The sequence below is a fragment of the Chrysemys picta genome, chromosome 12 (assembly GCF_011386835.1).
Source record: "Chrysemys picta bellii isolate R12L10 chromosome 12, ASM1138683v2, whole genome shotgun sequence".
Taxonomy (NCBI): Eukaryota; Metazoa; Chordata; order Testudines; family Emydidae; genus Chrysemys; species Chrysemys picta.
In genome coordinates, this window is record NC_088802.1 from 42,342,859 (window position 1) to 42,368,266 (window position 25,408).

The 25,408-nt window shown below is 44.3% G+C and overlaps 1 protein-coding gene across 5 annotated transcripts in view; it reads right to left on the reverse strand.

Moving 5' to 3' along the window:
• UNK (unk zinc finger) overlaps positions 1–25,408 on the reverse strand; it is a 61,486-nt gene that overhangs the window by 19,504 nt on the left and 16,574 nt on the right. For 4 of the 5 annotated variants that reach the window (XM_008163894.4, XM_008163896.4, XM_008163892.4 and 1 more), the window contains exons 2-10: positions 17,484–17,693; positions 14,972–15,148; positions 14,388–14,518; positions 14,123–14,258; positions 12,295–12,412; positions 11,271–11,355; positions 8,469–8,611; positions 7,240–7,287; positions 6,250–6,450 (exon numbers count right to left, since the gene is read on the reverse strand). In XM_008163894.4, the coding sequence (XP_008162116.1) occupies positions 6,250–6,450; positions 7,240–7,287; positions 8,469–8,611; positions 11,271–11,355; positions 12,295–12,412; positions 14,123–14,258; positions 14,388–14,518; positions 14,972–15,148; positions 17,484–17,693 (1,249 nt within the window). The remainder of the gene's footprint in view (positions 1–6,249; positions 6,451–7,239; positions 7,288–8,468; positions 8,612–11,270; positions 11,356–12,294; positions 12,413–14,122; positions 14,259–14,387; positions 14,519–14,971; positions 15,149–17,483; positions 17,694–25,408) is intronic. The other variant, XM_042841131.2, reaches the window with a different exon arrangement.

Below are 25,408 nucleotides of genomic sequence, written 5' to 3' on the forward strand. Positions count from 1 at the left end.
ACTGGGCCTCACTCACACACACTCATCTGGAGACAGGGTCCTTCTAAGTGTCATATTTATATTCCCTCCCCCTTCCTCCTCAGGTTGGGCTCTTTGCCCAGGCTTTCTCCAAAGCAGGGTCTCCCTCGGGCCTGGTCTCTGTTAGTGGGAGACTGGGGTTCTTTTGGCCCTTCAGCCTTGGAGCTGCCCAGTTACTCCTTTACTACAGCACTTGCAATGGAAAACGAGCACGTGACTTTTCTTTTGTTTTTAAACAACGGCTACAAGGTGCTGTACTTAGCAGGGAGATGTGGTGGAGTCACAGCCAGCCCTGAACTTTGATCCCAAAGACACATTACATAGATTTGCAATTCCCGGTTTCTTAAGCCATGCCCGTGTTAAGCAAACACCAGAACTGTTTTTGAAAATGGTTTAAATTAATAGGGCTTAAACGCTGTCCATTCCACAACTAAATCATTTTAACTAAACCAAACAGTGGTCAAGACTAGCCTCCTGGCAGGCTTGAAACATGACTTTTTCACCCAGCTGTAAAAAAATCATGTAGGCACACATGACATTAATGACTTCTAAATCATGTCATTTTTTCAAGACCTTGTCTAAGCTGGGGATTTCAATTGTTGGTATTGTAACCGAAGTGCAACGTAGACAGTGCCTTTTAGGCTTAATGCTAATTTTCTCAACGTAATGTAGACAGGGCCTAAATGTGGCCAGATTAAAGGCAGATTTTCTAGACACCTCTGCTTTCAGTAATCTACAACCATATCTCAGTTTGGTAGAGACCAGCCCTCATGAAAAGATGTCTGTGAAAATGTCTTTTTCAATCCCTAACAAAAATCTACTTATCACACAAGCAATATCATCAGCAACAGCAATTTACAGAACATCACTTTACAAATAAAGACGAAGCCACCATCCCTGTCCAGGACACAGATGAGTCATCAATTTCAGAGGGGAAAATGCAGAGAAATTACTGGTAACACCAAGGAAGGAAATTAATGGAAGAATTGGACCTGAAGGTGGAAAAGGTGGCACATGGCAGACAAGAAACAGGAGATTGTTCTAAGCTTAGGGAGCAGTATGATTAAGGCTTTAAACTGAGAATGGAAAGAGACAAAGGGAGCAATTATGCAAGAGGATTGGGAGGCACATCAAGAGTAAAAGGAATGACAGTTGAGTTCTAGGTCAGGATGAGATTATGTGGGGCAAGTGAGAAGGAAAAGTTACTTACCTCATGCAGTAACTGGTGTTCTTCGAGATGCGTGCCCCTATGGATGCTCCACATCAGGATGTGTGCATACCTGCAAACTCTTGATGGGAAATTTTTGTCAGCAGTATCTGTGGGTCCACGCCTGCACCCTAGATAGCCTTGTGCTCCAATATGAGGATATAAAGGGGATGGACCCGCCATTACTCCATTTCCTTCTCAGCCATGAATCCTCAGCGAAAGGACTCTGAGTTAGAGGGGAAGGATGACGGATACTGGAGCATCCATAGGGATACACTTCTTGAAGAACTCCAGTTACCATACAAGGCAAGTAACCTCTCCTTCTTCTTTGAGTAGTGTCCCTATGGGTACTTCATGGCAGGAAATTCCCAAGCAGTACTTCAGTCACAGAGGAGGGTGCCAAGGAAGTGGATTCAGTTTGTAGAAAGCATTACTGAAAGTCGCATCGGCTCTGGAAGCAGACACAAGAGTGTAATGCTGGGAAAACGTGCACTGAAGACCAGGTGGCTACCCTGCAGATGTCTGAGATAGGTATGTTTTTCAGTAGGGCTACAGAGGTAGATTGACCCCACATACACCTTTTGTGGCTCCGTTCACCAATTGAGGACCCACCAAGGTACAGATCCACGCTTGGATAGACTGTGCTTGTTGGGGTTGTAGATGGTTCCCATCCAGGCTTGAAGACACCAAAAGTGCGGTCTTGTTAAAATGTATAGGCTTTCATATGGCCCAGAAGTTGCAGAAAATCCTTTGCTGTGGTTTATAGGCTCTGTTGTATTGTTGAAACGAGGCTGGACATTGTGGCAAATCTGTCCTTGGGCAAGTATGCTGTGGCAGTGGAGGAGTCCAGAGTGGCCCCAGTGAAGTCCATTGAGTGGGTGCGAGGATAGACTTTTCCACATTGAGGTGGAGGTCCAGTGAATGGAACAGAGATTGCTGTCTATATCTCAAGAAATGAGAGACCTTTCAGGAACCATCATCCATGTAGGGAAACATGATTATTCCCATCTGGCGAAGATGGGCTGTGATGGCTGAGAGGACTTTGGTAAAGACTCTTGGGGCAGTGGAGAGGCCAAAGGGTAGAATTCAATACTGGTAGTGGTCCCTGCCCACCAGAAAATGTAGAAAAAAATCTGTGTAAGGGGTGCATGGCCATACGAACATAAGTGTTCTGAAGGAAGAGGGAATTATCATTGCTAGGGTTACCATTCTGAAACACTGAGAGCAAACGAAGATGTTCCAAGTCCTGAGGTCAAGAATTAGTCTCCATCCCCTGTTTTTCCTCAGGACCAGGAAGTTCCAGGAATAAAACCCTTTCCAGATAAAGTGTGGTAGAACAGGTTTGATCTTATATTAGGAGGCCTCATGAGAGCCTCATGAGAAGGGTTCCTGAAGATGGATGGGACAGGGGAGTTGGAGGTCTGGAAGGAACTGAAATGGGTGGAACAGGCAGTAGAAATCACCTCCAGGATCCATCTGTGTGAGATGATGAGCTCCCAGAAAGGTAGAAAATGGGAGAGACAATCCCCAGAAGAGTGGAGAGAGGGAAAGGGTGAAAACTGTTGTTTTGAGGATGTTGCCGACTGGGACATCACTGTAGGAGATGGCCCTTTCTTACTGAACCCAGGCTTCTTCCTGCAGGGGTTCAGCCGATCTTGGGGGCAGGTAGTGGATGGGATGAGAGTGTTGAGACATTTATAATCGATTGTATTTTCCTTTTGCTGCAGGCATTTAGATGCCCAGAGATCAGTGTCACCAAGGGGTCTTTAAGAGAATGACGTGACCTGTCCATTGCATTGCTGAACAACTTGGGCCCCCCAATGGGAAGGTTCTTGACAGTATTTTGTTCCTTGTGGAGGAAGCTGTAGGAATTCAGCCAAGAAGCTCGGTGCAAGACTACTACCATAGCCATGGAACATGCAGCTTTATTGGTGGCATCGAGCAAGGCCTGGAGAGACACCTTAGCAACTGTCTGGCCTGTTAGGAGGACTTGAAATTGTTCCCTCTGATCCTGAAGTAGATGTTCAATAAAAGATAAAAACTGAATAGTTTGTAAAATCATAATTTGCCATCAGGGCTTGGTTACTGGCTACTCTGAGCTGCAAAGAGGCTGAGGAGTAGCATTTAGGGTCCAGAAGGTTCAGCCATTTCAGCTCCTTGTCAGATGGCATTGAGCGCGACTGATGTTGCCTGTCTCGTTTGTTAACAGCCATGACAATCAGAGAATTGGTTGTAGGTTGGGAGAAAAAAAAGATTCTGAGCCTCTGGGTGGGATATAGTATTTTTGTCAGCCCATTTACATATAGGCAGTATGGTAACCACACCGTACAGCCTGAGGCCAGCAAAGCATTGTTGATGGGAAAGGTGATTTTGCCCTGAGGAGACGTATGAAGGATGTCCAACAGGGAATGTTGGTGTTCCTGTATCTCCTCCTGATATTCATTCCATAAAGTCTTGAAATGCCTATAAATCATTGGTATAAGATGGTGGGGGAGGCATGACGGCCTCACATGGTGAGGAGGAGGATTTGTGGGAAGGTCGTGTTTCTTCTTCCTCAGCTGGTTCTTGCTCCTCTGTAAGAGTCTCCTGTAGAGCAGGATCCAAGGGAGACGGTTATTGCTCCTGGTGCGTCCTTTTATGAGATATGACCATGTAGAACTGGTTGCCAAAAGAGGCCTCTGGGTTCCAATAAGCCCTCTGGGGTGGGACGTAAGGGAAAGGGGCAAGGCCCCATGTCTTTCTTTGCCAGGGCTGCCGGGTGTATATCCTGCCGGGAGTTTCTTCCTTAGACCGTACCCCAAGGTAGAGAGGTTGGCATGAGAAGGTGGAGGAACCTTGTATAGACACGTCAGAATAGGATGAGATGCAGGGGTGAAAGTAACTTAAAGGACTTACCGGTACCCCGGAGTCCTGAGCGGGGGCATGGCCTCAACCGGAAGAGGCGTGGCCTCAACCGGAAGAGGTGGGGCCTTTCAATATTTAAAGGGCCTGGGGCTCTGGCTGTGGCTGTGAGCTCCAGGGCCTTTAAATCCCCCGGAGCTACCAGCTGCAGAGGCGGCTGGGAGCCCCGGGGCTCAGGGGTGAATTAAAGGGCCTGGGGCTCCGGCCGCTGCAGAGCTCCAGGCCCTTTAAATCACCGTGGGAGCCCTGCCGCCTCTACCCCGGGGCGGCAGGGCTCCGGTGATGATTTAAAGGGCCCAGGGCTCTGGCCGCTGCGGGGAGCCCCGAGCCCTTTAAAGCGCTGCCAGAGCTCTGGCAGCAGGGCCCAGGGCTCCCCGCAGCAGCAGCAGGGCTCTGGCAGCGCTTTAAAGGGCCCGGGGCTCCCTGCAGTGGCAGGAGCACTGGGCCCTTTAAATCCCCGCCGGAGCCTGGCTGCTGGAGCAAGGGCTCGGTGCTCCGGCCACTGCGGGGAACCCCGGGCCCTTTAAAGCGCCACCAGAGCCCTGCCGGCCTCAGTGACCATCAGAGGAGCAAATGGTGCTGCTACCAGTGACTAAGTTGGTACTGGGATCTGGAAAGGGTCCTGTAACTGCATTGGTACCAGAGGCTTATACTTGATTGGCTGGTGAGATGGTACCAGAGGATGTGTCAGTACCAGTGGGAAATTACTCTCGATACCCTCAAAAAGTTTGTGGGAAACTGGTGACTGTGTCAGTACTAGAGGACAAGTCACTGTTGAAGATGGTAGGGTCAGAGGGTAAGTAGTGTAGTGACAAATGGGCCTACAAATTTACCCAAATTGGGAGCTCAACTCTAAAAAGTGGGTAAAAATTCATAAGATGTTAAAATAACCTTTAATAACAAATGTTGATGGGAAAAGGTATGAAAGGGAGACAGAATAACTGAATTAATCTAAACAAAAAGGCCGAGTTGAGATGATTCAATGACTGTGTTGAAATTATGCTTGTAAAAAACAGGAGATGTGGAGCTGGAAGTTAAAGCCAAAACTGGTACGTCTGAAATTAAACCTAATTGGTGAACAAAATAATGAGTGGGCTATTCCACCCATCACTCCCTTTTTGGGTTCTTAAAAGAAAAAGAGTTTGTGGGGAAAGTATCAAAGAACAAAAAGAAGAACAGATGAAAAAAAACAGACAAAGGCTACTGGTGCGAACTTCACCACCATGGCTGCCGCTGCTACCTCCACCGTTTCCTGGCGGGCCTTCATCATCCTGATGATAATTTTACATGAGTAATCATAAAAATAAAGTATCAAAAAATTAAGAGAAGAGAGGCAGCAAACTGTGTGTCTAGCTAACGGAAAACATGACGCTCCATCTCAAGTCACAGACAGTTCAGTAAGAAGTGGAATGGTGGTGGGTCAATCGTGCCTTATATTCTTGACCCAGAGCACGTGGATATCTAGAGAGCAGGTGCAGACCCATGAACACTGCTCACAAAATTCTCCAGTCAAGAGTGTACAGGCTCATGCACATCCTGATGTGTAGCACTCCTAGGGACACTACTTGAAGAACAAGGAGTCTCAATTTAATGTGGAAGCCAGGGAAGAGATTCCAGAAGAAGGATGATATGGTTGGAGCAGTGGGAGAGGAAGAGGACTAGCAGTGGTGTTTTAGACAGACTAGAGAATGAAAGGTGACAATAGCAGAGATCAAGGTGCAGTGATCAAGGTCACCAAGATGTGAACAAGGATTTTAGCAGTGAAGAGAGAGAGGAAAAGATTAATTCTGGGATATTCTATATCCGAAGATAACCTGGATATGGAAGGAGGATATATAAATGACATCAAGTTGCTATCCAATGGTAATAGAGAAGGAAAGAAGTGGAGAGGGACTTGAAGTAAAGAGGAGAAGCTAAATTTTTGACAGACTGAGTTTGCAATGGCAGTAGGACACCCACGAGTTGATGTGAGATTGAATGGATTGATGGAGGTTGGGAGTGGAAGAGTAGATTTGGGAATCAAACATTGTGGCAATAGTGTGTTACTTTTGTTCCACAGATGGAGGAATCAATCCAAACTAAGTCAGGCAATTGCTCTCCACCACCCAACACTCCCTTCTTACCTGGCATTTGAAGCTCTTCAGATACTCAGCTCCCACCTGATCCTCCCGCTCAAACCCTGGTGCCTTCTTGTAGCTGCTGGCTGCTGTTACTGAGTCTGTGGGAAAACCAATGCTCTCCAAGCTGTGTTGTTTCCCAATGGCACCAGGAGGGGACCCACATATATTAGATGGACTTCCGAGACTGCTGTTCCTACAAAGAATCTAATGGTAGAAGAAAACACAAGGGTCATAAAAATGGAGAGTTCAAACAGTCAGCAGCGCTGAGTCAAATGATTCCTAGGGACACTGATTCTCTTACTTCCTTGTTTGTGCATTAGCTTTATTGATGGTCAGCACCAAGAGACAAATCTAAACAGCCAATAGGGGGAGCACAAAATACTGTTTGTGTGCAAATCTCACAAATATAATGGCTCTTTGTTGTAATTTCTCAGCAATGGAGTGGTGGAATTAGCACAGTGATTTGTAACCTGAGGCTCTAGAGACACTTCAACCCCGCTGCAGCCTTACATGCAACTCATGGAGTTCACAGGCCTGATCAAAGCTCTTCTCATTTTCCTTAAGCTACAGGGTGATTCAGGTCAGGATCCTGTCTGCACTTTGAGGAGGAACAGTGTTTTAACCCTGTTAGACAGTAATAAAAACACATGAGCCTGCAGGAGCAGCGTATATGCTACAGCATCTACCAGTGGAGCTGCACCCTGCTAGTCGGAAAATCCTAGTGTAGACAAGTCCAAAGTATCGACAACCAGTGTTAAAACAAGACTCCCCAGCACGTTCTCTCCTTTGGGCCACAACCATGCATCATGCATTTAAATGGGATTATTTTTGCAACTTAGAACTATGTTTGCACATGCTTGTTGATCCCAAAGTTTGAAATGCTGCATAGAGAGGGCTGGAGATACAAAGAGGAAGTGCTGGGAGCGTCCTACAATGTTTTGATTTTTTACACAGGCTCTCTGCTGTTTTCTCTCCCCTGCAGTCACTACTTACTGTGGTGGAGGTGGGGCTAGTTGGCAGAGTTCCTGGTTTACTCCACACCTACAGTACAAATACAAAACAGAACAGGCCAAGTGAGGTTGGTTACTTCACTGAGTATTTTCCTTTGATTAATTACTCATGTAAAATTATCATCAGCAAAGCTATATTTGTTTGCAGACTACATGCAGCTGCCCTGATGACTGAGAAAATGACAAAAAGACGTGTGTTTCCTTTTTTGGTATGTGTTCTTGGATGAGGAAGGGTTCAATTTTAAAGACTGAAGAGCTCCAGAAAGAGAATAGACCTCAGGGATCATCAGATGGAACAGACATTCAGTTTCCCTGTGGCTTGCCCAGCATTCGGATGGCACTTTCACAGAAAATAAAAGAATGTTTGTACTTTATTCCACAGTGTTATTTACTAAGAGAAAATAAATGAGTTCAACTCATCTAAACCAGTTTAGAATTTGCAATCATGATTTAAGACCATGCCATTGTAGCTCTTCAAAATCTTCATCAACAGTTTGGGAATGCTGCAAGCTCCAAAGTGGCTTAATGCAAATAGGCAAAGATAAAAAAACGGGGGGGAAAATCAGAAAGAAAAGATGCTTTGTATCCCACTCACTCCTGTGTCTGTATGTTGTCTACTTTGATTGTAAGCTTTTCTTGTCAGAGACCTCTTGTCTTGTATGGACAGCTAATGTACATAGCACACTTTGGGGCACTGTATAAACCAGTAAATGTAGCAGGGCTTGGCCACCCCTCGGTAAATCACAAATATTCTATAATGCAAGACACATTGTGCACAGGCTAAACCTCTTTGAGATTTCATGCACAAGCAAACTAAACTGCAGTTTCGTACTCGGGATTAGACTGGCTCATGGCTTGTCCATGGAAACAGAAGCCCTACATTTTTCTCCAAGCAGAAAGGAGTTAGGCTGGATGCACTGCTGCAATCCACTCTCCACTTTCCTGAAAAATACCTTAATCCAGAGCTAAAAAGGCAACTTTTCAGAGAATGAAAAGCAGAGAAGTGCTATAGGCATGGAGTGGGTTTCTATGAGTAAGGCTGAAACCTATGCCCCTCCCCAAATAAGCTCTCTGAGGGAAGTACTGAGCTGAGAGCCAACAAAATTCAAATCCTTTGGGAAATGTTCCTCCTCTGGAAGACCGTGGTACAATAGGTCAGGGAAATGCAGGTTCACAACATGTGGACAAATGCTTCCCAGCAGGGTCACATACATTGCTAAGGTCCGGGGCATGTGGACTGGAAGGGCTCACTGGAACAGAATCACCAGCAGCTGATGGCATATACATCACAGGGCCTGTTTGCGTTGGGCTGGATACAGCTGAGGATGGCTGTAAATCTTCATTGAGTGGAGGCTCTGCGAGAAATAAAAGGGCATGCAATATCACTCAAGGCTACATGAATGGCCAAGGATCACAAGATGCTTGGGAAGAACAGCAGCTACACACATCTCCTGCTGCTAGTTCTCCACAGGGAATGTTTCAGGGATGCTTATTTTTAATCAGTATAGAAGCAACAAGAAATCCTATCAGGCAAAATGGGCATTTCTCATCTTATATTATTACTCTTTCTCCAGTTCTGCAATCTGCTGGCCTCTAGCTCAGTAATACCCAGGGCCGGCTCTGGCTTTTTTGCCGCCCCAGGCAAAAAAGCCTCCCGCCGTCCCCCGGCGGGGAGAGCAGCAGGAGAGGGCGGCGAGCCTGGCCGGGGCCCCGCTCTCCCCGACCAGCCAGAGCGCCGGGAGGAGGGTGGCGAGCCCGGCCGGGGCCCCGCTCTCCCCGACCGGCCAGAGTGCCGGGAGGAGGGTGGTGAGCCCGGCCGGGGCCCCGCTCTCCCCGACCGGCCGGAGCGCTGGGAGAGGACGGCGAGCCCAGTCGCGGCCCCGCTCTCAGGCTGGGAGCGCCACCGGGCGCCCCAACAGCCCCAGTATGTTTAAAAAAAAAAAAACCAACCCTGAGCGCCGCCCTCCTCCAGGTGCCGCCCCAAGCACATGCTTGGTAGGCTGGTGCCAGGAGCCGGCCCTGGTAATACCTCTTCCTCCAACAGTATTTTTACTAAGCGAATTACATGCTACACATTCAGGATATCCTGAACTAACTAGGGGTTTTATCCATGCTATGCACACAGGTGATTGATTTGTTATGATTAGCTAAGGGAGATAGATACATTTCCATAAGTCCTCAACACCAACCATTACAGAAAATGGTAATGTGTGTACTAGGCTATGGAATTGCACCCTTCCCTTTAAACATCATAAATACCCAGGAAAATAGTGCAGGCTTTCGCTGCATTGATTTAAAACATTATACAGCCCTCAGCAACAAATGGCTATAACTCGTGAAATTCATCAGGATGATTTCCAAGAGATTTAGATATTCTTGGATATGATCTTATTTTCCTTTTTATAGGGGCTTCCACCTGTGGATCTCAAAGCACTTCACATATAGTAATGAATTAAGCCTCATTACACTTCTGTCAAGACAGAAATTATTATTTTCACTTTTAAATGGGCAAATCAAGGCACAAAGAGATTTGCTCAAGGTCATGCAGTGAATCAGTCTCAGAGCAAGGATTAGAGCCCATTTCTACTGGCTCACAACCACTCTGCTCCGACTACCTAAATTCAGCATTACAACGTGAGTGCAGAATCCAATAGGAACAATGGGATGTGAAAGAGCTAGCCCTCATTTATAAATGCAAGTATCGACAGTAATAACCAAATTTATCAACCAGAATTATGACAAAAACTAAAAGGGACCAGAATTCAAGTTTTCTATCTGTTATGCATGAAAGTGGCTTCCAGTATGGAAGTCCCAAATTCAGACAGACATTTGTAACTAGCTCTATTACATCCAGAGAAATATGAAGAACAAGCCAACAACAGACTCTCTGCTCTCTTTTAAAGGGGCATTGTCAGGAGGTATAGAGGTTTTCTAGAAAACAGTTAAAAAAATTTACTAGTGCTGTTTAAAAAAATATTAATAAAAACAGCTCTTATCTTATTTAAATAATCTTGTGCAGTATTTGTGACTCAAATGTTGGAGCATCATTTAATATTGTATACGAGAATTAGCAAGAGAACCTGCCTAATAACATTCCTTAGTATTTATATAGCACTTTTCATCTTCAAAGCATATTACCAACCATGAATTAATCCTCACACTAAAATACTATCATTACTTAATACGTGGAGAAACATGCACAGAAAGTATCAGAGGGGTAGCCGTGTTAGTCTGAATCTGTAAAAAGCAACAGAGGGTCCTGTGGCACCTTTGAGACTAACAGAAGTACTGGGAGAAGTACTGCTCCCAGTACTTCTGTTAGTCTCAAAGGTGCCACAGGACCCTCTGTTGCTATGCACAGAAAGTTGAAGTGTGCAGAAGGTCACTCTAAATGATCATGATGGTCCCTTTTGGCTTTAAAGACTATGACTTGTCCAAAACTGCAGAGTCAGGGAGTCAGCGTTGGAGTTGGGATTAGAACTCAGGTGATCCTGGCTGCCAATTATAGGAGGCAAAACTAGACTAGAAACAAATCTATTTTTGTTGTCTAATCTCAGTTAAGATACAAGATGTAAATTAAAAACACAAATGGTAAAAATAAATTTGATTTTTAAATGTTAATAATCTCATGTCAGAAATTACATTCTAAGATTTTTAAGAATTCATATGCTTTGAACTTGACTATGTCCCAGTTTAACCATATGAAGAAGAAAGGCAGTGCTCTCTCTATACTATAGTCCTTATAATTCTGAGGATATGGAGAGCTAAGCTAGTGAGATATCAGAGAGGGAAAGATGTTTCAAAAGTGAAGGCAATGAGTAACTATGGTTGTAGCCCTACAAAACATCTATTGCCTTCAGCTGTGCTCACACCTCCTATTGGCATCATGACTTTAAATGAACTACCAAAAAAAGCTCTCCCCTTTGTGGTCCTATCTACCCTGGCCTGGAGCACTAAACTAAAGACATTTATGGCTAAAGCCTCACTGAAAGATGAGAGAAGAAGCCAACATACGTTCTACATGTGCAAAGGCACAGAAGGGTCCCCGAGGACAGCTGCCAGACTGCTGCATGTCGTTGCACTTAGTGGATTTGTAGATCTGCGACGAAAAAACAAAACAAAACACACAGAGACATAGTAAGAAAAGAGTGAGCGTAGTGACTCAGGCAGAGAAATACCTAAAATAGACTCAATAGTGAGACAGAAACATAGACTAGAGTCACAGACACAAACAAAGATGTTAGAGTATCCACTTCAATGCTTTGCTTTAAAGAAAGAAAAGCCACTGGAGTTCTGGTAATGTCAATAATTGTCCCATTACAGCTAAGGTCACCTAAGGGTTAGCAGTTGCCATCAGTCCCCAATGACTTCAGTTGGAGCTCTGGGTGTGGAACAATAGTAAATTATAGTGTTAGGGGAATAACTGATAAATGACAGGCTAGAAAACTGATCCCCTGTTTAGTAAGAAAATGATCAATAACTGACAATGGTTGTCAGAGATGGGTCCTTCCTTCCTCTGATGGAGAAAATGACATTGCTAGTGTAGGCCAGACAAAACCACTTTCAACACCATAATGTGAAGTGTGACTGCAACATGCTTTCTGTAATTCTTCTGGAAAAGCTTTGGGCCAGTCTGCACTAGCAGTTAAGCCATTTTCAGAACTGGTTCATGGGGACCTGTTATTGACAACTGTCAATTACAAATCACTTTCATAGTAGATAAACCCTATTAGTTCACCTGTGTAACCATTCAACACATCTACAATACACACATACACACTACACGCTTACCCTCTCTTTCTCCCTCACACATACTCTTTTCCTCTCCTTCTTTACCTTCCCCCCAAGGGACCCTTGTCAAGTAGCTGTGGTCCAAGCTCACCTCAAATGTGCTGTTTCTGCACTCAAGGACCATGTTGCAAGCAGATCATCATTCCCTGCCTGTTTGCTGGGCCCTTGCTGCCTATCAACACCCGTAATCCTGGAATTCTCCCTCTCAAATAGCAAGATGTCAAATGGGAAGGTCGGGTTACCATACCTCTGGGTGAAACTGCTGCTCTGTGCGAGTGTGGCAGTACTGGCATGTGTCCCCATTCTCACACTTACTGGGGTCTCCCCACTCGTCTCCATGTTTCACACTGGGGCATGGTGAAGATCTGCATAAAGAAGGGGTAGTGGAATGCATCAAACACAAACATGTATTGGCCACTCTCAGCCCTACCTCCTGGCACCCCAACATCCCAAACTGGGAGCCAGGCTCTACTGCTCCCCTCTATTGTACACACTCTGCTCTCCCAGCCTCTTCTCCTGCACTCACTTCTTGGTGCCTATGCAACTTCCTCCCTGCTACCTCTGCAGCTTCTATCACTTGTAAAGACTGCCCAATTAAAGAGATTTTTTTTTCACCATTGGAGACTAAATACTGACTTGAACCAAAATAGTTTAACTGTATTAGTAGGTGACATGATAGTGTCAAAGATACTGGATCTGTTTTCTGTTTCAGAACTGGGTCTTCATATAATGTTAATAAGTTAATTGACTAATCCCAAAACACATAGCCCTGTAGGCTGGTCAGTTTCCAGGGTTACATTGTGGCCCTGTAGAAGACTGGCTGTGTGGGGTCACCAGTGAAAATGCAGGCCTGTTCCCTTTCTCTCTGCTGGGAACCTTTTCTGTTTCCCCGGTCTGCACTCTTGATGTGCCCCACTCCCCCTGTTCTATATGGTCGTATCCATTCCCTCAATAAACTGCAGGGGAGGCACACAGCAGCAGCAGCAGCAGGGACTGAGCAGACAGCCGCATCAGTTGTTGGGGGAGGATGGCTGGCAGCACAGAAGTAGGAGAGATACTGATTCTCTCTGTGCACTGGTAGGGGGCCCTCAACTCTTCCAATACTTGTTAATAAGGCACAAAGATGGGACAGAAAGATGGGAGGGGCCTCCTGCTGGAGATAGGAGGAAGAGTCCCTGGATGTTACCTGAGGACTCTCATGGTGTGTATGCTTGTCCTGGAGGTGATGGGTTAATGCTCCTTTGATTTTATGGGGTTTTAGAATTGATTGAAAAATTTTTGTGATCAAAATATTGGGAGGAAAATGAGACTATTCATGATTTTCCCACCACGTTTTTCAGCCAGTTTTGATGTTTTTAAGAGGGACTGAAGAAAAGCCCCCCTGAGGCCGTAATAAAAGTTCTTTTGTGTTCTTGGAAATCAGAGCCACTAAGCAGGACAAACTGTGTTCATGAAGACACCTTAATGGTGACGAGTCAGGAGACGGAAAAATGATGCAAACACCTCTAAACTAAGTTGCAGGACCCTTTAACAGTCAAATGAGGAGTGCAAAGCAGGAAGCACTGGTGAGCTCCCCAAATCCCTTTCAATCTCAATCATCAGACATAAGAGATGGCCTGATAATTCTGAAACGTTTACCTGCACTCAGTTAACCCCATAAAAACATGACCTAAACGCAGCGTCTGGTTTTGTTTACAAATGGAACTAAATTCCCCTTTTAGTTTTTTTTCACCCTGCATCATTTTATAAATGAGTTTTTTGTTTAACTCATTATGGTTGTTATGGAGAAGCCACATGCAGGTTCTGTCCACAATGAGTAGACCAGAGTTGTAACATGATTTGGTAAAACAGTTATTTGTTTATTATAGGCATTCATTATTGACCCTAGTTATAAGGCAAATTCCCAGCCTGGGACTAGCATGTTAACCCAGTCCTTCAGCACAGCAGAACTGTCAGAACAGGCCTTAAGGAAGGGCTAACAATATTAAATGAAGCAAATCCAAGGTCCTTGGTTGGGGACCTCCGCCAACCCTGAACTCCTAAGCTGGAAAATGAAAGACCCAGGATGAGTGTACCTGTATTTGTGTTTTCTTGGGCTCCTTCTTCTATCTTTGCTGTTGTGGTAGTAGGGACAGGCATAACCTTGGCGACAGAGACGGGGGGGTTTCTTGCATTGCTCTGTTTTGTAGTTTCCCAACACGTACGTTGTGTCTGTGAAGGAAGGTCCCACTGGTTACTTGGAGATGACAGGTGTTTTGCTTACTATGCAAAAGCCCTTGATGGGAGCGGGCACTCCAAGCACACTGGATTGCCCCCCATGCAAGACCCTAAGGGACTCACCTTGCCACCTTGGCTCCTCACTGAGTATTTTCTCTATCATAGCATGGCTAGCAGCGACTGCAGATTGACCCTCTATGCCACCCTCTGATGTGGTCTGACCATTCTGCAAAGCCTCCATAGCCTGAAGCTCCCTTCGGGAATAGAGTTAAATGAACAATAGGCAGACAGAGCAGATGAAGAGACAGATACGTGTGTCTAACAATTTTGCCAGACAGCAATTGCTACAGCACTTCGAAGTAGTTGTATGTTCATGATGTCCACTGGCTTTTGCCATAACATACATAGAGACAAGTGATCAAACACTGGCAGTTCATTCCCTGGGAATTTCAGCCTCAGAAGTTTGAACCCCCTGCAGGGTTCTCAGGCAGGGTGCCACTAGCCTCGTGCTTCCCCCTTTTTGGGGGAACCCCTTTGAAGAGGTTTTTGTGTTTTGCCTTGCTAGGGAGGGAAATATTGCTATCACTCTGATACTTAGCAGTATTTTGTTACATTTGTGTATATTCTTTGATCAGCTGACCTTCCGATCAGGTCCAGTGATCACCCCTCCATGCACAGCCCCAATGTGAAACTCCATCCTCTGCTACCTGATGTCGTAAACAGGAGAACGTAGGTCATGAGGCCCATGAGCAAAGGCGCAGTGGAGGCCGTTCTTTGTGCAATTTCCTTTGGAGTCAGTCTCATGGATGCAGATTCCAGTTTTGTAGTAGCGCAGATGATATCTCCTCTCTGTGTCACCAGTAGTTCTATGCAAGAATGGACACCTGAGGCATAGGGGAAGAGAGCCAAATTCTGGTCATGCTCTTGTTGCCAGGGTGGACTCACCGGTATGAAAGAACATGCTGATGATGAAGACTGCTGTTGTTGTCAATTTTACCCTGCCCCTCTCTTTTATCATGCCTCACAGCATTCTTTAAATCCTAAATCTGCCACTGCATACTAGATAACAGCTTCTCTCACAGACAAACAACTGGATCCTTAAGCCTTCAGAGGCTCATTATTCTATAGACCAGTGTTTCCCAAACTTTAATAACCTGTGAACCCCTTTCACTAAAATGTTAAGTCTCATGAACCCCCTCTTAAAAATGAATATTTCCAGGGGTTTTCTCCTTTACCTGAGTATAAATTATAAAAGCAGTGATCTTGGAAATATAAAATTTGTTTTATGACATGTTTATTACACACTATTTATTATTAATTATTATTTATCATTACAGTATTTTTATTATATTATGAAAATGGCAAGATCTCACTTTCGTAGATTGCATCACTTTGAATAAGCCTGTTATAAGACAAGGCTCCTATGTTTCATCAAGGAGTATCAGATGTGAAAGAATGAAGGTATTTAAGAAGCCAACTCAAAGAGTTCCTCCTACACAAGCATTGAGATCTTGAGCAGTCCAGGCAAACAACGCACGTTACAACAAAACTTAAACTTGTTCTTCATAATAATTTTAAAAACAACACTAGCTGCCTATTTCATTTTAAAAACAGCAAAAAATATCCACCTCCCCTTTCCATTTCTTATAAGGACTCTTGAAGTTTAAATCTCTTCAGTGTGATAGATATGCTTGCTGTGATCTGCTTAGCTCTTGGAAGTCCAGGGGCTCCGGGCTGCTGGCCCCGGGCTGCCCGGGGTCCCTAGGGACAGCTCTTTCTGCCATTAGGAAATTTTTTCCCGAGAACCTCCTGTAACATTTCACAAACCCCAGTTTGGGAACCACTGCTATAGACCAATGTGTGTCAGGATCCGGAAAAGAGCAAGAACACTCTCAAGGCTTTACTGGTGTATTAGCAATGAATGAGGGACATCACACAGCACACACATTTCCTTTGCAGCTCTCCTTTCATTTAGGTTCCTAGCTGTCACCGTTTCCTGCCAATGTACTGCTACAGGCCCCATGGGCTGAGCCAGTCCATCTATAGCTAGACAGACCCCTCACAGGAGAGCATGGGTCAAGGGAGGAACTACAGAACACTATCATTTTACCTGACACTTTATTTTTTTCTTTCTACTACATCTTAGTCATACCCTGAGTGAGGAAAAAATCCACAAACCTGTCACTAAGAAATGTAAAAGAACCAGAAAAATAAGTGAAATTGATGTACTTGTGGGACCTATCCAAAGATATGGACCAACCAACAGCAGTAAGATGGTTTCATTCACTACTAACCTGGGCCAAATATGAACAGTGATCTGGAGGTCAAAGGCTCCATATCCTATTACCTCCCCATCCAGCACCCCACTCATGAGAGAGAATCTGAATAGAAACTGACACCACAGGTCTGGTGGATTGTTTCACTCTCTTCCACCTACCTTATCCTTTATTCAGTTAGCAGAATTTCCAGATATGTCTAACCGTTTTTTTTTATATTGCCACCATGAAACGTAACTGAAATTGCATCAGTCTATATTTTGACCACCGACAGGATATGCTATTATTCCTCTACACTTTATCTTGTCTCTGACTCTATAGTCTCTATGTTCACTCCTGCATGGCTGACGCCTGCCTTAGCACACCACAGCAAAAATCTTCTAAACTATCTCTCTATTCCAATAGAACCTACCAAACAATTGATGAGGAAAAACATGGCATTCTACAGTGTTTCTCCACCTTGTGTACTCCCATGGCTCTACTGACATATTAATGGTCACTAGGCATCAGTAAAGGGTAATTAAATTATATAATTTTAAAAGTTGAGGCTGGATGGTTCAGGGCACAGGTGAGAGGACACAGAGCTTTTCACCAGTTCAATTCCAGCTCAAGCTGATAGTGACATGAGCTAGTTTGATGTTTGCATGGTGGCCATTCTCAGTCCAGTTCTCCTCAAAACTCTGCTGAAGATGCAAGGATTGAACAGGTAATGGAGACTGAACTTCTCTCTCAGTCCTAGAAGTAGCACCTCTGCTTTAGGGCTGAAATACAGAGGTTGCTCCTGCAGCTTTTACATCTGTTCTTATGTTACTCTGTATGATCTTAAATTTAAAAAGCTGCTTTGCTGAAGCGTCTTGTCTCTATAAACACTGGTTGGAATCAACACCTGGACTGATCCCAAGAGCTGACTGGCAGAAAGCAGGAATGAGCAGACTTTACTTACTCATCTCCTTCTGGGCAGATTCCTGTGGTCTCATCATATTTGGTACAGTAAATGTCAGGGCTGTAGTTAAAGGTGCCATCCCGACGGCGGATAGATCTGCGACGACGCTGGTTGACAAAGTGCCAATGGAAGCAAGTATAGGGCCGGTGCTGAGTGCATTTGTGCTGCACAAAAAGGGGGCACTGCTCAGTGCGGAATTCCTTCAGGTAACTGTAGGCAGAAATCAAGGAGAAGGAGATTAGAACAAGGAGACTGGTCAGAGCCCAAGTCAACTCACTCTGCAGAGCCCATGCCAAACTACACGGCATCCATCACAGGGATGCATGCTGTGTTTCCCACACCCTCCCCCATTTTAATTCTCAATAACAGATTGGAAGCTGCTGGTTTTCTATAGCAGGGAGACATTAGTTTCCAGGCCGCTCAACTCAAACTTGGAATTCAAACATCAGCGCTAAAAGCAGCCGCAATCAACAAAGAATTTCCTATCATATTTTTAAGTACCATTTAAAAGAGGGCTGTCTGAATGCTTAGTGAGCTAGTTAAATATTTAGTAAGCAAGCAGTATTTTTAGATACAGATCTATCTAATTCCATCCCTAACTCTAAAAGGTGTGAGTGGGAAGAGATTTTTCTTCCCTTAAAGAGATACAGTCAGGTTAAAAAATCACATTAAATAAAAACACCGTAAAGACAGGTTTAATGCCTCCGATTATTACAGCTGAAAGAATTTTTAAAAACAGATATATTTTTCTCCATTTGTCCTGACTGGTTACTTTTTGCTTTTCCTAAAGCTTGGACAGTGAAAATAAAACTAGTCAGTTTCACTATCTGGGTCTTTTGCATTAAAGACTCAATCCTGGTAGCTGCTGAGCACTAGGGTTGCCAATCCTCCAGGATTATTCTGCAGTCTCCAGGAATTAAAGATTAATCTTTAACTAAAGATTATGTCATGTGATGAAACCTCCAGGAATACGTCCAACCAAAATTGGTAACTCTACCGAGCAGCCTCACTTTGAAGTCTAATGGAGTTGAAGGCACTCAGCATCACACATGACTGCTCCACACTTAGCAGGATCAAACCCTTGCTAAGAAAATGTGGCAGTATTTGGACTGTAAAAAACCCAGATGATATTTAAATTATTTTTTTGAAAACAGTATAAACATTATTTTTTACAGGAGTTTTAAGGGCTATTATGTTGGATTTTTCTTCCTTTTAAGACCTACATATTTTTAAGGCCAAAACAACCTAACAGTGTCCCTTTAAAATCTCAACGGGGTAGGGATCTGTAAACTGGATCTGGAACTGAGCCTCTGTTGGTGACATAGCAACAACTGAATCTCAAAAACAGGCAGCAGAGGATTAAAAAATGGTTTACTTTGACACAGTGATCTGACTGGGATCTGGATACAGGTTATTTCAAAATACCACATTAGTCGAAACTCAGTAGCTGTGCTAAATTTATTAGGAACATAAGAATTGCCCTATTGGGTCAGGCTCAAGGGACATCTATCCCAATATCCTGTCTCTGACAGTGGCCAGCACCACATGCTTCACAGGAAAGTGTCTACATTAGGTCTCATTCAGGTATCTAACAATTATTGATTGTGCGGTTTAGTCACATATACACTATAAGGTAGGAAAATAAAAGTATTGAACTTTGTCAAGGGCTCACTCCCCTCTTACATTATTATTGTCTTTTTAATGTTGATTTTAAATAAACAGAAATGCACCACATGCTTGAAGATGAAGAAAATAATGTCAAGCTGTGTCTGTACAAGGAGAAGCGTGTGTTTTAAAAATCATTAAAATATGGTGGCTAACACATTTCAAAAATAGCCTTTTCCACAACAAGGATGAGGCCTCAGAAATGCATAACATATTCCAAGCCTTTTCATTTTCAGAAGCCAGAATCTTGCTGGCAAGGAGTTTTCTACAGGATAATTTTGCAACTGAGGCTAGGTCTACACTACCTGCCTGAATCAGCGGGTAGAAATCGATCTCTCGGGGATCGAATTATCGCGTCTCGTCGGGACGCGACAATCGATCCCCGAATCGACGCGCTTACTCCACCAGCGGAGGTAGGAGTAAGCGCCGTCGACGGGGAGCCGCGGAGGTCGATTTTGCCGCCGTCCTCACAGCGGGGTAAGTCGGCTCCGATACGTCAAATTCAGCTACGCTATTCGCGTAGCTGAATTTGCGTATCTTAAATCGACACCCTCCCCCCCCCGTAGTGAAGACCTGCCCTGAGAAAGGTGAAAGACTTTCCCAACCATTCACTTCCAAATCTTTTGGCCCTATACACATTTAAGACCTGATTTTCAGAGGTGCTGAGCACCCACATATTCCATTGCCTTCTATTAGAGTTGTGGGTGCTCAATATTTCTGAAAATTGGGCTCTAGGGCTTTCTATCATGTCCAAAACCATTTTTATACACCCTTGCAAGCTAGTGTGGCTGTAACACCGAACAGAGTTATAAGTATAGACCCCATATAGTTATAAAGCAAGTCAAAAGCATTTTCAGAAACTGTGCTATGGACTACGGTTGTTTTGTTTTTAAAAAGGTCTGCTCCTCTGAGAAGAGATCCATGCCTCAACCAGGTTCGTGACAACTGTGTTGAAAAACAATTGCCTAGAAAGGCTGCGCCATGCTTGAAAGGTTTTCTAACACAGCTATTCCTAGCACAATTTCACGCCATCGTAGGAACAAGCACTCTTTGTAAAGGGCTGACCATTATCAAACATGTAAGTTTTAGCTTATCAAGCCCAGTTGCTGTACCATGCTAATGAGCCTTAGGGAAAAATGATTGTCCACTGATGCCTGCTCATCTGGGTTGGGAAAACCAATTATGCTAGTTATGAGAATTTGAGAAGTAACATGATCACTTAAATGCCAATACCTAGAATGCTTTTCACAGTAATACATAGCAGCATATAGCCCTTTTCATCCACAGATCTCCAAGTGCTTCACAATGGTGAAATAATATTATCCTCAATTTAAAGATTAGGAAACTGCAGCAGAGAGGCTAGGTAATATGTCCAATATCAGACTACAAGCCTGTGACAGTCAGCAATAGGGTTGCCAACCTTCTAACAGCAGAAAAACAAACACCCTTGCCCTGCCCCTGAGTCCCTGTCCCCGCTCACTCCATCCCCCCCCCCCGTCACTTGCTCTCCCCCACCCTCACTCGCTCATTTTCACCGGGTGGGGGCAGAGGGTTGGGGTACAGTAGGGGTGAGGGCTCTGGCTGGGGGTGTGGGCTCTGGGGTGGGGCCAAGGATGACGGGTTTGGGGTACAGGAGAGGGCTCCGGGCTTGGGCCGAGGGGTTTGGAGTGCAGGAGGGGGCTCAGGACTGGGGCAGGGGGTTAGGGCTCAGGAGGGAGTTTGGGTGTGGGAAGGGGCTCAGGGCTGGGGCAGGGGGTGGAGGTGCAAGATCCGGGAGGGATCTCAGGGGACAGGCTCCAGGCAGCTCCTGGGAAGCAGCATCACGTCCCTCTGGCTCCTAGACAGAAGGGCTACCATGGGGGTGCCAGGCACTGTCCCTGCCCTCAGGCGCCACCCCTGCAGCTCACATTGGCCATGGTTCCTGGGCAATGGGAGCTGCAGAGCCAGCGCTTGGGACGGGGCAGCGTGCTGAGCCCCTGTGGCCGTCCCTATACCTAGGAGCTGGAGGGACATGCTGGCCACTTCCGGGAGCCCGCGGAGTCAGGTAAGGAGCCTGCCAGCCCCACGGCAACTGGACTTTTAACGGCCCGGTCAGCAGTGCTGACCGGAGTCACCAGGGTCCCTTTTCGATCGGGTGTTCCTGAGTGACCTTTCTGAAAAGTACTGAACCCTCTCAACTTCCACTGAAATTAATGAGAGTTGAGGGAGCTGAGCGCCTCGCAGTACTGGGCCCCAGGACCCCTGCCTTCTAGATGTAAGCTTGCTTGTGTATGAGCACTGATATTATTTTAAGATAAAGAATGGAACAGATGGAGAGGAGAGGAATTTAAACAGCTTTAGCTTAGCAGGGAAGTTTAAAAATGCATATGCTGACTAGGGAGTTCAGTCTCTGGAGTGTAGGTTGTTTCTGAACCACAGTTCAAAATTAATTGCATTTTATGATTGGCTAAGTTCCCTGGAGATGCATTTATTATAATGTAAATGAGAGATAATTACATAAGTAAATGGTTCACAAGAAAAGTGTTTAACACCTAACTGACTTCATCGGAAACTCATTCTTTAATGCTGTCTATTAAATAAATGATCTCTCACTTTCAAAGCAAGCCTTGAAAACATGTACCATTGAGCTCCATACCAAATGCGTATAAACACTTCCGCAGTACAGCTCAACAGAGCTAAATAACGGCTGTCAGAATAACTCAGAAATTCCAAGATTTTCAATCACTGGTTTTGGTGCAAATTCAAAGGCTATTTTTTTTTTTCAGACCAGTGGAACATTAAAAATCACTTTCTCCACAATGAAAGGTAAATTCTTCCTACAGCCATGCACTGTCTTGATCCAGGAAGCAAGATCTGGTTTCACTGGGAAAATATGAAAAACAGGCCATTCAACCAGCCCAGATGGAAACATCCACTTTGTTTTGAGGTGCTTGGAAAGACATTCTGAATTGCAGGTATTCTAGCATGTTCTTGGGCTGCAGAAGAGATGCACATGACCACACTAGCCATGATGGAATAGCTCACAAAGCAGTCATTAGAGCACTCTTTGTCTCTGTTGAGATTCTTTGCAGAGAGAAAACAGTGTCAAAACAAGCCCTCATGTTATCAGAATGGTCTCTAGACAATTTCTCAGCGGAGGTGAGATAAGGAATCTCTGGAATGACCCCTAAATTTAAGAAATTTAAGAACAGTTGGTCAAACTAGTGGTTATTTAGTACAGGGTCAACCAAATGATGCTCCCAGGCAGGAAGAGGAAATATAGTAATGATACTTTGCATTTCTCATCTCCGATCCAATGACCTCAAGAAACTTTACAAAAACCCTTTGTTGTAGGGAAGCATTATTAGCCCCATTTTACATATAAACTATCCCTATATTTATGAAACAAACAAATAAACAAATAAGACATGTGTCTATCCATTTTGCTTGCATTATCTGTGGTGTCCCTTTCTGATACCTTCTGTATGTCTTTTTAGATTGTAAGCTCTTCAGGAAACAGACTGTGTTATTCTCTGTGTTTGGAAAGCATGCAGTATGCTTTTTGGGGTTTACACAATCAAAATAAATAAAACGGTAACAATGCTAACTGAGTCAAAAGGACTGCTGAGTGGGGTGTTACTGTTTACCATTCCTACGAAACACATAAAGCCACTCTTCATTTTAAACAAGCAGAAGAACAAGTAAGAGAACAATATAGATCAAGACACGGGGTCAAATTGAACCTGTTGCTGAACCAATTGAAAGCAATATTTCAGGCTAATATAATTAGGGATGGTCTAGATAAAACTTAGAGAATTTTTCACTTGACCAGAGCTCAAAGAGCCGGGACACGAGTGCAGGGGACTGGAGTAGATGATCTCTTGAGGTCCCTTCCAGTCCTATGATTTTATGAATTTGGCCAGACAGTGTAAATTAAGCCAGATTATGTTTAAAACGAACTTGGAAACCATGTTCTAGCTTAGTTTTCTGTGTAGGCTAGAACATGCTTTCTAAACTCAGTTTAAATACTTTTTTCGTTCAGTTTCCAGAGGCAAATCAAATCAAATCATGTTTATACCGAGCAAGTGTAACGGTGACGACCCGTCGGGGGATGGGATCGAACCTGGGGCCTCTGGCGCTTAGTGCATGAGCCTCTACCACATGAGCTAAAAACCAACTGGCTGTTACCTAACGTTGTATAGCAGACTTATTCATTCATTCATTCATTCATTCTCTCTCTCTCTCTCTCTCTCTAAGTGGTCTCTCAGTGCCACTAGATGGGTCACAACACCACACCCAGGAGATTTGTGGGTTACACTAGCACTAACCAGTTTTGTCTACAAGATCAATCACATCCGGGGATGTAGTTACTGCACATTTCATTATAAAATAAACAAAAAGCAAGATTTTTTAGTCACCCAGAATTTAAGGTGATAAAGTATTTGCATAGAAAGAAAATGTATCCATGTGTAAATGTATTTTTGAATTGTGCTAAACCTGCTTCGAGGCACAATTCAGACATAATTCAGTACTACCCACATTGTCAGGCTGATGTGTTTTAACCGTGTCAGGGGCTACTGGTCCCTTAACACAAATTGTTTTGTAGAACTTTAAGAACAGTTGAGCAATCATAGTTCATGGTCTAATACAGAGGAGGGGTTAGATACTTCCCCAGCTTTAGAGAGTCCTGTGGCACCTTTAAGACTAACAGATGTATTGGAGCATAAGCTTTCGTGGGTGAATACCCACTTCATCAGACGCAGGAAATTCACCCACGAAAGCTTGTGCTCCAATACATCTGTTAGTCTTAAAGGTGCCACAGGACTCTCTGTTGCTTTTTACAGATCCAGACTAACATGGCTACCCCTCTGATACTTCCCCAGCTTTGTAGTCCAATCTCAGACTGTTTGGATTAACAGATTTAGAAGTACTCAGATCTATCACTTTACTCCAGGCCTGTCTCCTTCTGTCCCAACTAAAATCTCAGCCTCTCTCTCTCTCTGGCATCCCTTAGTGGATGTCTAGTCATTAGCTCAAACTCAACATGACTAAAACAGAGCTCTTAATCTTTCCCTCAAACTCTTTCCCCTGTCTCTTTTCTTCTATCACCCTGGACAACACCACCATCCTGCCCATCACTCAGGCCTCTAACCGCGTCTCATCTGCTGCTTGAGTTCCTTACATCTAGGATAGGCCTAAATCTTGCCAGCTCAAAGAAATAGCCTTTCCTATACATCCACACAGCTAAAACCCTCATCTAGGCTCAAATCATAACATGTCTCGATTACTAGACCATCTTTTTCTCTGGCCTTGACAAATACAATCTAGCCCTGCTCATATCCATTCAGAATGCTACTAACTAACATAACATTACACCTTCAATCCCAGTCAACAATATGGCCTGAAAGGACTGAATCAATCGGGCAGCAGCATATCTGTTTACCCTGTACCTGCACAACTCAAAAAGATATACACTTTCTGCATTTACAAAAATGAATGCTAACCTTAAACATAAAAAATTGCAGGCTTCATGGCTTTTCCCAACACATGCAATTTTTTCCTCTCCACTTAGACAATATATTTTTGAGAGAATTTTGACATGTGTATTTCAAGGACATAATTAAGTTTATGAGACTACACATGTAAGGAAATTTATGCATGTGCTTAAGTATTTGCAGGACTGGGCCAAAAGCATTTGAGTGGGCAGAGCGTGGAAGGAGGGAACCCAGAAGAATCTTGAGTTGTGGAGACAGGAAAAGGCCCTTAAAAGGCTAGAATTCCACATCTGAAACATCAGGCCAAAGCAGTCTTCATCTGGACACCAGCAAATTCAGGCATCAAAGATTAATGGACATTTTTGAAAATTTAGGCCTTAGCCTTTGTTTCTCAGTTTCCCCCATCTGTGAATGGAGTTACTTTCCTAACTCATAAGATTGTTGTGAGGCTCGATGTTTGTAAAGCATGCTGAGTTCCTCAGATGAAAGCCACTATAGAAATGTGAAGTATTCTCAGGGTGGACAAACAGACCCTACTGATAGGCCAAAGCTACATGGTGACATTATGAAATAGGGCTGATGGTGGAGGTAATTCAGGTACCTAGATCATCCAACAGCAAAGGGATCTTCCAGGGGAGGGAATAACAACTTACATCCACTCAAAGCCTTTGCTTTTAGAAAGGTGGCCATCACTGATCCTCCATTGCCCTTCCAAGGAAGTTTACATAGAAATTTAACATCAGTGTTAGAAAAGTGATGATGTTCCAGACCCCCAAGTGGTTTGCT